Below are 16,957 nucleotides of genomic sequence, written 5' to 3'. Positions count from 1 at the left end.
TGGGATGCCTGCACTAAAGTGTGGAACTCAGCAAGCCGCTCTGCTCCCCTGTGGTGCTGGCATGGTGAGTACCAAGAGATCCTGCTGGGCCTGCGGTGGTGTTGGTAACCTCGCATATGAAGCCCCTGCAGAGAGGGAAAAAGAAGGGAAGAAAGAGGAAGAAGTTGCGCGCTCTGAGCTTTGGCAATTTCACACATAAATCTTTAAGACAATTGGGGAGCATAAATGTCGGACGGGAAGAAAGTAAATGAGGAGCTGAGGTGATGTGTCCCTGTGTATGACCATCTGGAGGAGAACATTAGGCTCTCCGCAGGGCCTCCAACTCCTTGATTCATTAGCATGCAGCATAGTACAGTGGTGGCTCTCACAGAAGCCGCCCAACATGCATCCATCTTGTGTTTATCTTACAGCAACAGCTGTTGGAGCATCGTTTGACTTCAATATTTCAGAGTCAAATTTAAAACTAGGTTGTAACAACACTGTCTAAAAGTACTGGCAGCCGCATATTTTTTGGCTCTTGAAAAATGGGGAAATAAGTTTCCGAATAACTGTGGATGCAGATAGAGCCATTGTGGCAGTTGTTAAATGTGGTGCATCTCTGATAATCATACATTTTTCATGTAGATCCAAAAAGTGCCATACTTCAACTCTCTGGAAGAAAAAGTTATTTTGCTACCCTCCTCGCAAAACAAATCACATCGGGCTGTGGTCACTTGCTCTGCAGCATGAAAACGCTCTGACAGGACGTGCAGTACAACTTCATTGGACTTATCATCTCTGAATGATCCTCGCTGCTCCGTTGACACCTTCCACACTCTCCCACTCCGCTTCACCCAGCGTGTAGCTGGAGTCCTTTTCATGACGAGCATCATAAATTAAACATGGCCTCGTCTTCCCTTGTGTGTCTGTCGGTGTAAAAATAGCTTGGTTTGGTGCACAGTGTGATGCCCCGCGTACAGCCCTCTGTCTTTAATGAAGTGTTGCCATGAAAAGTGTAGTGATCCTCCAGCGTGACTCTGTGGCAACCGTGTTCTGACTTTCTCAAACTCCCCGAGTGACTCTGAGCTCATTTGGTTATACAAGTGCTCACAATTATCCAGAGATTTGGACACAGGGACATAGGATATTTCCATATCCCTGACGGATGTTATTTTAATTACACTGAACTGCTTGACTTTGTGCTGTGGATTTACATGGTTTTTTTTCTTCTGTGGAGGCAATGAGGGATTTTCAGAAGGTTATTCTGTTCTACTGAATCTCTTATTTATTGAGACCTGTGTTCACTGGCATAAGCAAGAGGAACCGTATTCACTTACACTGTTTATGAAATAGCTGTCTTTGAATCAACGACAGTTAGAAACGAGATGATGAAAAACAATCCTGTCTCTCAGCCATAACTATTTTCAGAACGTGTGTGTTTCGAATTCTCCGCATCGTCTGAAGAAAGTAGCGTTGTTATCTCCAATCAGCCTCATTGTGAGGCCCTAATTATATTTGATTGAGAACAAAAAATCAGACATGGGGAGCAGGCGTGATAATTACAGCATCAAATCTGCCCATACGCGGAAATGCAAACACAAATGCATCAACACAGCTGATTAATTTAGGTGCTAATGCAGAAGGAGGTAGCAGGTGTGGGGATACAGATGTTTTTCCTCTGCGGGATGCTTCCTAGAAACAAATATTTCATATGCCATTGCCGGTGAAATGTGGCACCGTCGCTCAATGGAGGCTGCCCTCCTGGTAATGTGAGAGAGGTCTGTTTTGATTCATGTAACACCTCAAGCCTCATTCCTCAGCGGATCTTGGGGGTAATGGTGTGCATAGTGTTTCATGATCAGTGATTTGCAGGGATGGCTGGTGGTGGCGGTTAAAAGGCAAACTGTCTTTAACCAGTTCAGCCTCAAAACTCCTTATTCCAAAAAGTCTTTATTCGCTTTAAAGGACAAATGAATCCAGACATGAAAATTCAGTCATTATCTGCTCGGGCCTGTGCCAAAGTTTCGTAGTCCACAACATATTTCTTGAGCATTGCAGCATTCTCATAAACAACTGAAGTCGATGTGGGCTTTACAGGCATAAACAAAGTCTATCGAAGCCTCGAGCTCCCACATTGATTTGAAAAGATGTTATTTACACCATTGACACATGGTCAAGCTCGTGCACCCACTTCACACAAGGGGCTTTTAGTTTATTAGCCACAATGAAGAATTCAGCTTGTAAAGGGGAATAAATAACATCTTTTCAAATCAATCTGGAATCTCCAGAGGTTCCGGAGAATTGGATTACGCCTGACACGCTGTATGGAGCCGTGTTGTGATCTTTTTCTCAGTTGTTGTTTTATGCAGTAAAACAAGTACCCATCTGCTTCAGTTGTTTAGGAGAACGCTACAGCACTGTTTTGCTGTGAAGCTCCAGAAGTGGAGTGCAAAACTTCACTTGTCTTCCAACTGAGGGTGAGAAAATAATGTCAAAATGGTAATTTACTAATGGAATGATCCTTAGAGGTGCATGATGTGAGAATTCTAGTTTCAAACACTCAAAAATGAACTAAAATGATCAACGAGACTGTGAGGAAGTATCAGTTTTGACGTTGCAGAGATATCTACTGAAGCTAGCATACTAAGCCATTCATTTCTCATAGCGCCAATCCAAGCTCCCACAGTCTGCATCGCTACCTGCACGGCTAACTAAGCTAACTAGCTGACGACGACTACAGTTAGCAGCAGTTAGCGATTGCTTTGGTGATATGCTGCCCCCATTTGTTTGCAGTATGAATTGGAGAGGTTGCCAGTTCTTACATTCAGCAGCTTTAAGGTGAAATTGTCCTTTCCAACATGCTTCACACATGCGCAAGTAAATGTCCATATTAGTGATTTCTGATCCCAGGCAGGATTTAAGTTATTCATAGCCGTGAGCAAAAATCAATGAGCGAAATGTGGCTGTTGAGCTGAAAATCCCGCAGGGAAAACCCATTTCTGACAAGCAGATAATGTGGTGTTGGTTATGGTTTTGGAACCAGATGACACACAATATAATACACACTCAGGTTTTTTTCTTGTTTTTTGGGCCCTCCACCAGATAATTATTGTAATGCTTTCATCAGTGTTCCTGTAAACAATTACTGATTGTAAGTTATCATACCCGCGAAATTGATTTCAGCTTGAACTGTGTTTCTAACAGCTGGTGTAGTTTATTCATTCAGCATAATAACTGATTATCAACAGAGCCTTTTATTTAAAAAAAAAAAAAAAAAACCTTCATGAGCATGATTCTATACAAGTTACAGGTTCACGTAGACTTCAGTTCTCCATGCAGCTCCAGCTTCGGCTATAACAAGCATATGAAATTGCTCGGCCCCCCAATTGCCCTCTGAGCAAAGATGATATGCAGAGAAATCAGCTCAGGGAATAAAATAGAAACACTATAAGTTATCATTTTTTCATTTTCAAACAAGCTTTGCATTTTCCTCCTCAGCACTGTCAGTCGACATTTGAACTCCCTTCAGTGGGCAGTGGAGAGCGGTCTAATTATTTCCACTTAGATTAAACAATTTTCTCGAGAATCGTGTAAGAAAATTAGGATTTTTGATGTTAGTTTTCTAAACGCGTCCTTCTGATGAGATTATTAATCATCCATCAGTGACACAGCAGACATCCCCGCATCAAAGCTGCACCCACGACCCGACGAAAATGGGCGCGTATTGGTTTGTTAGCCGGACCGGGTGAACCGCAGCCGCGCACACAGGAACAAAACGCAATCTCCAGGCTATTACTTTCCCCATCTGAGCCATTTATAAATCCATCCGCCCTCTTGTCCCCATCTTTCAGCCACTGCTTTTTTTTTCCTTTTTTTTTTTTTTTTTTACACCGACGTGACTGGCCACTCTTTCTTTTCCCTCATTTTCTTTTCTTTTCTTTTCTTTCTTCATTTCTTTTTTGCGCAGGTGGCACCGGTGCCAGGTGACCGCACGCACGCACACGGGCGCACGTGGGTAGCCCAGGTCCACCCTTCAAGCTCAACCAGCACCTGTGTGTAAATTCCTGCAGAACTAACACACACAGAATGAAGAAAAAAAAAGGAAAACGGGAGGGGGGCCAAGTAAGAAGGAGAAGGAGCAGCAGAGGAGTCCGGAGCGTAGCGCGGACGCTTCTTCCTCTCTCCTCCCCCTTCAGACCCCGCCGCGCTCCATCTCTCTCTCTCTCTCTCTCTCGCTCTCTCTCTCCCTCCTTTCTTAAATTGACATCGGTCTGGCTCGAAACATGATAACAGAAAAAGCCTTCCTCCGCTCCGCTCCGCGTTGTCGGACCGTCCTCAACCCCGCTCACTTGAAACTCAAATAAGCCAGGCGCAAAGAGGGGAGAAGGAAAAAAGAAAGGGGGGATCGCACAGTGTCCTATCAGCGGGTGCTCAGAGAGGAATAACAAGAGACCTTTATACCACACACACACACACACACACACACACTCACACACACACCCTTGGAAGCCTATGTGCTCCTGCGCATCGTAGATCTTAGTAAAGTGCTCGTGTTGAACTACAGTGAAAGTTAACATGTATGTGCACGCTTTGATACGCGCGAGCCTTGGATTTGTAGGCTTCTGCCTGGTCGCCTTTGTCCAACAGTCAGCTTCAGGAAGTAAAACCACTCAAGGTAAGTTTTTCACGCCAAAAATAGCTTCTTCTTCTTCTTCTTCTTCTTCCTCTTCTTTTTTTCCACCCCTTTTTAATGCGTTTTATTCGTGATGTCTGGGGAAGTGCTGGTGCCTAATTAATAGTGGAAAAGCTGCTAATGATGACACTTGTCTGAATAAATTAGACTTGAATTTAATGTGTGTTTTAAACAAGTTATATAAAAAAAGGCAGATTTCTCTTCAAAATGCTGAGGTAAAAGTGCAGTTTGTAGATGCTTTGATGCCTCAGTTTACTCTCCCTGACTTAATTCTGCAGCCGCTTAATTGCTTATTTTGTTGTGTCAGTGTGCTCAGTTGCTTCTATTTATAAGGACTCCAAGACCAGAAAAAAGGTTTAAAAGTTTCTCTGAGAGTTGTTTTTTTTTTCTTCTCTGTCGTGTTTGATCTTCAAACAGAATGAGCAGCGTGAACAGTTATGTTTCATAGCTAATCCTGCAGGTAATTGTGATGAGACTAGCAGGAGGTATTTGTCACAGTCCAGACAAGTATTTGACACCGGCCTGTAACACACACACACACACACACACACACACACGGAGGGAGTCTCTCGTGTGTCAGACACTGCAGCTACAGTGCCGTCCTGCCTCAGCCGGCTGCCCTCTTGCTCCCTTGTCTTGTGAGAAATTATTCAGACCAGAGAGGGGGCAGCCTGAATCAAAAACTCCGGCACCTTACAGGGACATGAAAGGCGCGGTGCTCCACGCTCGATTTTCCCCTCTCCTCCAGGTTTTCGTCACTTAATTTTCCCACAATACACATGCCAAGCCGGGGCTGCCAGAAGTATTTGCATGCAAAGACACATCATGGTTTCTGTGTGAGTGTTGATTGTGGTCGGTGATGTTTCGCACACACAAAAAGACATCTCTCGGGCGGTCGACAAGGCAAAAAGGAGAAAGGGGGTGGGTGGACTATTTTGCATCCTGGGTGGTCTGCCCCCACTTGTGGGAAAACTCAATATTTACATTTTGCAATTAGAACTACTTTTTTCTCACTTTATTTTCCACAACATCGATTACACACTTCCTTGTAGCGTGGAATGCTGCTGTATGAGTGTCGGTCTGTAATGGCATGCACCTGTTTGTTGGTCACCAAGTGGAATGCCGTGGACGACCACCTGATCGGCTTTTCTCCCTCTGCTTCGCGTTTGTCAGCGAGAGGCAAGCAGCTCTGCAGTGACATGGTATCCATGTTTGACTCTGAAGTTATTTGTGAGCATATTTTGTGCCTAACTGAAAATAAATATTGTGTTTGATGTCGGTGGCAACTCTGTGACGCTTGCAAGTATGCGCGCTGGGAACAATTTTGAGAGCCGGAGAAACCGAGAGATGAACAATGGCTCCAAAAAATGCCCAGTTTGTCAGCTCAATATTTATTCAATGCAGATGTTGCAGACAAGTCTTAGTCTTTCATCAGAGTCAGGCTAATCATGGGACTGTGTTTCAGGCATCAGTCGTTACTCCGGGAAGAAAAAAAAAAAGAGCGGAGGAGCAGAGGAATGAGGGAGGGAAGAGTTGAGGATGTGGTGGAGAGAATGACAAAGAAGGGAAAAATGAGACAGGAGAGATTAAGGGTGCTGAGACAGACGGACAGCGAGACAGGAGGTTTCTTAGTGAGCGAGCGGCAAGGAGGAAAAGGAAAGAGGAGAGAGACACAGACGTCATGGCAAATCACTTTTCCCTCGAACAGAGTCAGGAGCTCTTCGTTAATGCGGCAGCACCAAGGCAACGGTTGGTGTGGGGCTGACATGCTGCTGTGGCTGGCTATGTTGGTGTAACCTCTGCTCCGGGGCCTGGGGGTCTAAAGACGCAGGGCTGCCTTAGCGGGGAGGAAGGCCAGATCCAGGCCCGGACACACTGTGGGAACCGAGCAGCCTTGGCAATATGAGGCCCAAGTGACGGGGAGGCTTACCTAGAGATGCTGCCCAAGTCTCCGCTATGAGCGAGATGGAAAGGGAGAAGAAATCACCCTCCACCGCCACCACCACCACCACCCACCCACCCCCAACACTCACTCACCCCTTTCCTTTTTTTCCTTTTTCACCCAACTCTTGCTTTGTTTGCTTTGTCCTCGCTTCCTTTCCTTTGCACTTAATGAAGTAGCCGTGCTTTTTCTCTGTCAGCCACAAGCAACGACTGCATTACACCCACAGTGTCAGAAAAGCTCGCTGTCAGCCCCTGTGCTATTTATATTTGTCGCAAACAAATACGTTGTGCACAGCTATCCTCTGTCCCCTTCGCCACTTTCTCCAGTCCTGTCCAGCCCACTTTTGTTACTTGATAGACGGCTGGATATGTTGCAGGTCCGTGTAAGCATAGAAGTGTCAGCGTATGCTCTTGTGTAATTGGGACAGTGAGAGAGTGTATGGGCTGTGTCTGTGGTAATTCAGACGGTTCTTTGAAACTGTTTGTGAAGCCACATAAAAGAACCATTTAAATGGGGCTTTTATTTCTGCCGATCCCTTTGGCCTTGAACTTCTCTGAATGTTTTCTGTTTAGCACGAATAAGGAGTGAGGGAACAAAAGGACAGGCAGGCAGACAGACGGACGGACAGAAATTGTGGCACTATTTCTGTGAATAACCACGGCCATTCCTCTCACTTTGACGCCACTTTGACGCTCCTCTTTCATCACCTTCATCCTCGTCTCTCGGTCATTGAGGGTTCTGCGTTCTCCTGAGGTGCTCCTGCGGTGGTGCTGGTCTGTTATATTTATCCCCTTAGAGACTTGATGCACCTTAAAACAAGTAGATGCAAAAGTCCCAATTTGTCTGCCAAGGTACTGGAGCACAATTTTTTTGGCAAGGTCATATTTAACAGCTGGCGTATGCAAGATGTATTCAGGTCAGCTGGGAAAAAAGGAATTCTTCTGCCCATGTGACTTTGAGAAGTTAAGGACATTACAAAGCAGGACATTGACGTTTTGATCACTTATTGACCACAGTGACGGGTAGAACTGGGTGATATTGGCTGTAACACGATACTTGAACTGCCCGTTTTCATTCCCAACAAGTCAAATATGACAGCCTGGTCAGTGACACTACTCTTCTAGGTTTGACGCTGCAGGTACCCATCTTGTGTCACTTCTTGAAGCGCCCCTCTAGTGCAGTAGGATAAAGACCGGAGTAGTCTGAGTTGCGGGGTGGTTGGATGGGTGATAGAGCCCTGGACTTTCCTTTCAGTGCCCGGTTGTTCTATCGAAGGAGGCCTTCACGTGCAGAACTGCACTAGAGGCGGAGGTAGAGCGTCTAATTTTGAACCTGAAGGCCACTGACCAAACTGTTGTATTTTATAAGTTGGGGGCGAGAGGGTGTTCTACATGATGTGTCTCAATATTTTAAAATCTGTCCAAAAGCACTTCATAAATGCTAGAAAAGGAGTATCACAAAATTTTTGACCACATACCTTCATACGGATATTGCCACAGTATTGTACAGATGACTATTGGTAAATTACCGATCCAAAATCTAAGGTTGATATATAGTCTCATATCACAATGACAATATGGTAGCCATACATTCCCAGCGCTAGAGACATGTCACCCCTTTAATTTCTACATTACATCTCACTGTTTCTCCCTTCAAACTGGACATAAAACGCGCTAACACCCACTAACATCTGGCTTTTGTCTTGGGTGGTAAAGGGCTCAGTCAGCATCCATTCCAAGATCAAATGTCTCTGCTGCACTCAGGGGTGTTTATCGGCTCCAGCTCTGATCAGCAGTGATGGAAACATGACACAGACACAGACACTCAGATGAACAGTTTAATGTTTGCGCATTGAAGTTCCAGACATTGGTGGTTAACAATTTTTGAAAAGCGCTTGATCATCATCCAGTTGCTGTTTAGAAGTGAGACTGAAGACATACAAAAAAGTTACCAGTAACGATGTCACCGTCTGCCACACTGCTTTCTACTACTCCCTGTTTTTTTTGGCGCTTTCATGGCATCCAGTGTGACCGACAGTGGAGGGTTTACCCAAAACCAAATTAAAGCAGCTGAGCTCCTAACCTGTAAATGCCTTTTTACTCCAAACAAAAAGTACTCTGTGGTGAAGATAAGAGCTGAGTTTGTCTCAGTCTGTCTTTTTCTCTCTCTTCAGCACGGTTGCAGTGTCAGATAAGTTGTGTTCCCGTTATGATCAGAGTCTCTGAGGCAGGTTGGGCCTTGGGGTAGCCCTTGGTCACCCACTGATGAGTGGGTGGAGGGGATCAATCCAGCTTCGCTTTACCACTCAGCAGACACTCTCAAGAAAGCATGTGCCTGACAAGTGGTGCTCCAATACCACTGTACATGTTGTTACAGAGCAGCCGAGAGACTAGAGAGATTATTATCTTGGCATTACTTGAGTGGTGAAAATGCTTGATAACAATACGGTCCAAGAGCAAAGCGGTATGAATCATGAAAAGGACTTTGATCTGTGGGTGTGTTGTGAGGACGACTGAACGTGTATGGCTGCGATGAGTGATTTGAGACGTGATATTAATGATTGCACTTAGCAGGCAGAAGTGCTTTCACTTCCCAAAATGAGGCTCCATTAAACTGTGGATGGCGAATCCCTTAAAAACAAGGAGCAGTTCAGGTTTATTGTGCCTATTTTATCCTACCTCTGTGGCCCCTAGTGAATCCAAGCTGCAGCTTGATACAAACATTTTTAGTTTAGTTTCAGGGCAGCAGCCTCATACAGACTGAGCACCCTGTTTACAGGCACATGTTAAGTCGAAGCTGTCTGGCACAAGCAGTGACCCAAGGCGATTCAGTGGGCCTTCGTTCTGGACAGTTGCTCACTTTCATCCTGACCGCTGGAATGTAAAACCAAGACATTTTCCTCTCTGCAGCAGAGTGTCAAAGATTCTGGCCCAAAGAAATCTGACTTCCTCGCTCGCAAGTGCCCTTTCCAAGTGATTATCATTTTATCAATCTATTTCCCCTGGTAATTTCCCTTTTCTGTAATGAGCTTCATATTTGCTAGAGCGTCTGAGAAATAGGTTATCATTGCAAGGTGCAGGATAAAGTTTTACTGCTGCTTTTCTATTCAGGAAAGAATAATTCATCAGCGTCACCTAAAGGGGTTACCAGCATTCGTTTAAAGGGATAGTTTGGGAAATATGCCGATTTACTTTCAGGTGGGGAGTCGGATAAGAAAATCACTGCCAATCTCATGCCTGTGTGTTAAACATGAAACAGCCAGCCTAGCCTTGTTGAATTTTTACAAAATCCATCTACCAGAACCTTGAAAACTCACTGATTAACACATTACATCTCATTTGCAAAATGTTCTCGCTCCAAACTTGTCAAATCGGCCGCTGGGCGTGGCCTTAAGTTCCAAACTATGACTCTTTAACTCTTTAACTCCCCCCTCAAGCGTCAGTTCTGCACATAAAGGGCTCCATGCCCAAGTTAGCAATAACTTGGGCATTTATACACAAAAACTACTTGGTCATGTTTACACACAAAAAATACTGGTTATAATGGTTAGATTTAGGCAGAATAAATAGTTTGTTAGGTTTAGGAAATGATTATTTCTTGGGTTAATATTAGTACCTTAAATCTTGGAACTTACATGATTTGCTTTTTGTAATTTACATATGTTAACTTGCAGTCTCCATGGAGGTACAACCTGTGTACGACCTATCCACCCCCTGGCTCAGACTTTTGATAAACTGGAGGTGAAATGGGCCGTCACTTGTTTAATCTCCCCGTTACCTAATTGACCCATTTATGAGTCAGTCAAATAACATGATATACGCAGATTTTGTAACCTTTCAACAGAGCTGTTTACCCATTTCCAGTCTTGATGATGTGCTAAAGCTAAGCTAACCGCTTGCTGACTGTAGTGTGATATTTAACTGACAGATATGAGAGTGGTATTAATCCTCTCATCTAATTCTCAAAAGGCAATTTGAGTATTGCCCAAATTTCCAAATTCTTATAAAGACTCATAAATGTGATGTATGAGTGAGTGCAATACGATCATCATTTCTGTTTCCCCTTCATTTTACGCTCAGTTATATTTAACAGCTGCTTCATCATCTGCAAGTTTATACCGAACTTGAACCATTGCTCTGTTTTACACATTTTGTATGCAGTATATATGTTAGGTCACAGTCAAACAAGACGGACCTGTGCACTCTGCAGATTCTCTGTCACTCCCCAGAGGGACCCATCAGCTGTTGAGATCCCTCTGCCACGGTACCTATTCTGCCTTCCTCAAGCCGAAAATCACTTTATCAGCAGCTAGCGAGGCCCTTGTGACCACAATTTGTCACCTCATTTAGAATGGTTGCAGGGCTGACAAAGCTGTAGATTTCATGTGCGATGGAGGAAGTGAAAAAAAAAGTGTTGTTTAAATCACTTTAAACTTTTTTTTTCCCTGAGAACATAAGGGCAACTGCTCTGTATGCAACATCAGTGTCAAACCCCTCACATTCAGGAGAAAGGCGCGCAGGGCTTGTTTGGAGCTTGTTTATTTATCGAGGCTTTAATCTGAACAATATGTTCCAAATGAGGCCCGTGATGCTTCTCTCAACTGTGGCATTGTGGTTAAAATTAGAAAAGTCTCTCCTGCTCCCATCTCTCTTTCCCTCTCACCCTGTCAGTGGCCTTTGTTCTCTGTGCAGATGCAGCACTGTGCTGACAACATCCCTGTTGGTTTCGGGGGAGGATGGAGTCAGTGTTGACGGCACTCTGACCCCCCAGTCTTAAACTCACCTCTAGAGCCCCCTTTCACAAGTGCTGATGGCTCGCCGAGGAACCTCAGTGCCGTCCCTCAGCCAGCTGCAGCGGCTCTTAGATCATTAATCCTCTAACCCCCCACCACAGAGCCTGCATTTGTTTTTCTGTTCCATTGCTCACTGATTGGGGATACAGTGACTCAGAACAAGATATCAGTGGGACTGTCATCTCACCCCTCCGTAGTTTCTTCCTCCATGGCTGACTCTACACCGTCCTTCCTCCTCTTTACCCTCTTCCCCGCTCCCTCCTGTGACCTCTCGGCTGAATAATGGGGCTGCGTCTCTCTTTGAGAGTTTTGGGAGGGGGGTCAGCGAGGGACGTCATTAGGCTGGTCTGCGGTGGTCAGCGTTGTCAGAAGGGGGTTGGGGGTCAGAGAGAGCCTTGTTTACAGACTGTGTGTGTTTACATTCCTGATGGTGAGCGCCAGCTTTAGAGACTGCTGGAAGTGAAAGGAAATGCTCTTATTCTGCTTAGTAATGGAAAAATCCAACCCAATACATCAAGGAATCCAGATGAAAAAAGCCAAGTTATTTATTTGGTGGGTTATGGCCAATGCATTCTGGGTAGAAAGAGGGATGACTTCACTGATGAATTTGAGACCTCCTCAATGGACAGAGGCATGGGAAAAACCATATGACCCTCTGCAGTATTTAATCACCCGCGGTGAACTCTGTATATATATTTACTGAAGACTGTAATAGCTTATACATCAAGTAGTGGTTGTGCTCTTTTGTTCTAAATCATTATACCATCCACCATGCAGGCATTCAGGGCCACAGAGAAGGATTATTTTCAATAAACATGAATCTAATGATTATTTTCTCTATTAACTGACTATAAATCAGCAAATAGCAAAAAATGCCAATCACAAGTTCCCAGAGGCCTTTAACACATTTTGTTTTATCTGGCCAACAGTCCAAAACACAAATATATTTAGTTTATAATCATACAAGTCTAATACAGTGAGAAAATATTTAAATTTGATTAGCTAGAAATGGGGAATTCAGGCATTTTTTACCTTACCATCATAATAGTTGCACCTCATTTCCTGTTGATCAACCAACTAATTATTTCAGCTCTACAGACATTCTGTCCTTTTTAGCATAGTTTTCTGCAACAATCACAGCAGTGATACTGAAGTATTACTACAGTTGACATGTGTGTTATACACAGGTTTAAATTGATTATTCCGTTGGCCAGGTATCTTGAAAATATTCCAGGAAAACCAAATTTTATGGCCAAATGAACAGAAAAGCTATTTATGAAGTTGTTTCTTCAGTGTGAAAATGTAATTTCAATTTTAATGGAAACCACATAATTACAAGCTCTTCCTTGCGATGAACTGACAGTGACATGCTGTGCATCAACTAGCAGTTCAGGTGAGTGGGTGTCTGTTGGTGGATAATTGGGAGTAAGAAACATTTGCATCAGCCTTTAAACCTGGTTTGAATATTACAAAACGTCCACACGATTACAGTTTTATAATTACAAAAAACTATTTAGAGGTGCCAGGCATGACGTGGTGCTGCAGGGTTTAATTACACGATACACTTTGAATATATTCTCTAATTCAGGAGATGATTTTCAACAAGGTTTTTCAGGAAAGTATGCAGGAGAATGACCGACAAACTGAGGCATTGATAGGTTAGAAATGAAGGGTAGTGCTGCGATCCCTGTCATTTGCCAGGTTGTAATGACAGCACAATAGTAGTTTTCAACTATTATAATAACAATCATCATCATAATGATAATCATTGGGGCATCAAATTAGAAACTGAAATGAAAACAAAAAGTCACAACTATTGTAGCTTTTCAAACAAAAATGACAAACACATGCTTTTTAAATGTGGGGAACTGATGTTTTTTTTGGTCGCACATAAACTAAATATATCTGGGTCTTGGTGTGTTAACATTGAACAGGGGCGATGTGACAATTTGTGGCAATTTACATATTATTTATGTTTACACTTTAGAAAATTGGACATTCTCCGTTTCTCTTGGTTGCCTGCATGAGCCTGTGGACGATGTGTTCAGGGTGTTTAACGATGCTGCACTGTGGATTTCACACGACAGTCCAAGGGATGTGACTTTATGCACGTTCCTGACACGTCTCAGTGCCTCTCTCTGCCCTGCTAACAGAGAGTAAGAGTAGCTAACCTTAGTTTGGAAATGGAGTCCACAAACATAAACCAACACAGCACAGAAATTCCAGAGCCCCTTTAAAGACATGAAAGTAGTCAGCTTGGTCTCTGCCAAAATATGGACAGTGTTTTCTCTCAGCTGCCTAGATTATTACAGATTCAATATTGTCGTTACAACTTGCATTGTTAGTTCTGCAACTAACAATCATGTTTTCATATCGATTAATCTGTGGCTTAGTCTACATATTTTTCTATAAATTGTCAAAAAGAACACTGTGAAAAATGCTCAACAGAGATTCCCTGAGCCCAAAGTGATGTCTTAATATTGCCTCCTTTGTTTAACCAACAGTCAAAAACTCAAAGGCTCCTCATTTATTATTAAGTGACAAAGTAAAGCTGCAAAAAATGACGGCTAGTGATCAGAGGGTCGCTGGTTCAAATCCTGGCTCCCCCGGGCTGAGCTGTGCTTCATGTTGAAGTGATCATGCGAAAGATACTGAACCCCAAATTGCTCCTGATGTGGCAGCTTGCGTGGCAGCCTCTGCCATCAGTGAGGGCCCTGCGATGAGCTGGCAACTTGTCCAGGGTGTACCCTGCCCTCGCCCAGAGACAGCTGGGATTGGCTCCAGCAAAACCCCCCGCGCCCCCATAAAAGGGATGAAGCAGTTACAGACAATGGATGGATGGATAGACAATGGATGAATGTGGTTTCAGTGGCAAATATTTCTGAAGTCCAGAAAATGCTGCTCAAATATTCCTTTTACATTTATTCCTCTTCAGAACCTCATTTTTTCTTCCCCGGAGTCCCCTCGCGCAGTCTGATTGAAGTACAGTAGTAGCAGTAATGAGGGGGGCCATTAAACACTTGATACGCCTGCATGAGTGAAATGTTTACATTAAGTGATTGTGCTGTCTCACAGCAATTTAAGTGAAGCCCACATCCAGTCAGTTCCAGCTGGCTGAACTTCACATTTCTGAGCCTTCAGTAGTTAATGCTTGCTTCACAGCTTACACAGAGAACCATTCACTTTATACCTCAGTTTGACAGGAAACAACTAAAAATATCACACTTGTGCTGTAATTGCTATGTTGCCATCTTTATAGTCGGTACTGTATCTGCTTAAAGTAACCACCAATGAATGTAATTGCTGTGCGCAGAGGGGAGAGTGTCATGTCAGTTAGCTCTGGTTGTATAAATATAAGGTATACAGCTGGACTAAGTGCCACCCTTCCCGTATATAAAATATGCTGCATGAGGCCAAGAAGTCATTAACAGTGGAGGACACATGCCAAGAAGGGTGAAATAAACCCCTTGAAAGCTACAAATGAACTTCATGTCACTTCAGCTCCTAATGGGAAACGGGCACAAGCTATGCTCAATTATTGAGCACGGTATGTATTAGACCCACAACACTAAGAGTGTGTCATGTCAGCCCCTCTGTCTGCACGCTGGTAGTATTACTCCATGATTCACTTAATTACTGTAATAAGTGTTTTTCTTCTGGAGGTGGTCCGGAGGTCTGTGAGTCATAGTCTATTAAGGCCACACATGCTAAGCGAGAAGGCACAGCACCAGATGCTCGGTCTCTGATCAAAATCACAGAGAATGTCCATTATTTATTCACAGAGTTTGAGGCTGAGAAATGTTTTATGAATGACGCCAGGTGAGTCGAGTTGCTCTTTACTCCGTAGTCTCAAGGCTCATCATCGTCACTGTCAGTTTTGTTGGAAAGCACACACTGCAAAATGCTCACGCAGGCATCAACAGATTGAAAAGGGAAGATACAGAGATCGTGTATGTGTTGGTTTGAGTTAGTTGAACTGTTGTAATGACACAACCAAAAATGCACGTCCATTATTTATCAGTGTTTGCGAAATACGGAGGCAGACATTTGTAGAATAAAACTTTAATGCAGCACATTTCTATTCAGGACTGAAGAAGCTGAGCGAAAATGTGTTTACAAAACAATGTAGAAGATAACGGCGTTACTATTTCCACAATTTGCTCCTGTAATGTTTGTTCTGCTGAAAATTAAACGGATGCATAATAAATGTATCGGATAAGTCAAACATTACTTTAGTTCTGCTCACAAGAAACATTAAAGATCAATGATCAAAAAACAGCATTTGCGGCAGAGGTCAAGATATTGACTTTTAGCCACTAGTATGGGTCACACTTTATACCACAAAATCCAATTTTTCCCATAACATAACTCAAAAAGCATCTTTCACTTGATTACATCATCAAACTTTTGGAAACTGACTACGGGACATTATAAAACTAGTGTTAAAGGCTGAGTAGTACTGAGTAGTTAACTGAAACCTGACAGTAAAAAATAAACCCTGTTTCTTTTTAGGCTTGTTAACATGATGTCTTCCTCCTTGAAATCAGCGTGCATGTTCCTCTTCATTTTCCCTTTGCTCCAGGTTACTCTGAGGCTTCATGGTTGGTGGACATAAGCAGGGAGGGACCAGGGGTTTTTTGAAGCTGTGATCACAGTCTCTGAAAGCACAGGATCAGTCAGTGGTCATGATTCCTAAACATTTAGAGTGTGTGAAGGATGAGTGTAAATATCCCGAATGGAAGCAGTTGATATTTTTATTCACAACTTTTTAGAGGCTTGCTGGACAGCCAACAGAGTGTCCCTTCATTAGCTGAAGGGGATCTTGGCGAGGGGGAGGGAGGGATGCTAAATTTTGTGTTAATGTTGACGTCTGCATTTCATCAAAACCATTTTTTTTTTTTTTGGTGGGAGGTTGGTCCATCTGCTGCCCTGCACAACTCGAAAACCCGCGACATTTTCACAGTGTGCTGCGATATTGTTGCAACGAGCAGCCATAGTTCCTGTCCTCTCCACAACCTCAGAGACACGCCACATTACATTCATATGTAGCGTATGTAGCACTGTTTGCTAATTTTACTGTGTTGATGTGGTTGTGCATACGTTACATATTAAAAGAACGACTCAAGCACACGCTGAGGATTATGGCAGTATGTTCATCATTTGCATAAATGTGCTGCTGATTTTGTTGGTTGTGACTTGTTGAGTTTAAGAGATGTATCAGTTGTAATTGCTGACAATGTGGTCTGTGGATTATCTTGAGTTACCGGGTCCTGTTAGTTGGACAAAAGAAGCGATTTGAAGATGCCTCTTTGGCCTTTAGGAGGTTATGTTTTCAACTACTCAACAGATGTCCATGAAACGGAGGTATGCGCTCTACTTGTTGGACATGTTATTGACTAAACAACATCAGCAGATTAATTGACTTTAAAGGTTACCGTCAGTTGTGGCCATTGTCATTATGTGGGTCGATGACAGTGAATAGAAGGAAGACTGTGTGTTTTTGTACAGTACAGCCATTCAGTCTCTCTGCTGCTCTGCAGTAATTATC

At 43.4% G+C, this 16,957-nt stretch overlaps 1 protein-coding gene across 2 annotated transcripts in view; it reads left to right on the top strand.

Annotated features, from left to right (window-relative positions):
• Nucleotides 1–3,672: 3,672 nt before the first annotated feature.
• scube3 (signal peptide, CUB domain, EGF-like 3) overlaps nt 3,673–16,957 on the top strand; it is an 83,811-nt gene continuing 70,526 nt past the window's right edge. The window contains exon 1 of one of the 2 annotated variants that reach the window (XM_037102992.1): nt 3,673–4,654. In XM_037102992.1, the coding sequence (XP_036958887.1) occupies nt 4,555–4,654 (100 nt within the window). In that variant the 5' untranslated portion in view covers nt 3,673–4,554. The remainder of the gene's footprint in view (nt 4,655–16,957) is intronic. The other variant, XM_037102994.1, reaches the window with a different exon arrangement.

This window comes from Acanthopagrus latus, chromosome 7 (assembly GCF_904848185.1).
Source record: "Acanthopagrus latus isolate v.2019 chromosome 7, fAcaLat1.1, whole genome shotgun sequence".
NCBI classification, from domain to species: Eukaryota; Metazoa; Chordata; class Actinopteri; order Spariformes; family Sparidae; genus Acanthopagrus; species Acanthopagrus latus.
This window is presented reverse-complemented; position numbering and strand designations above follow the sequence as displayed.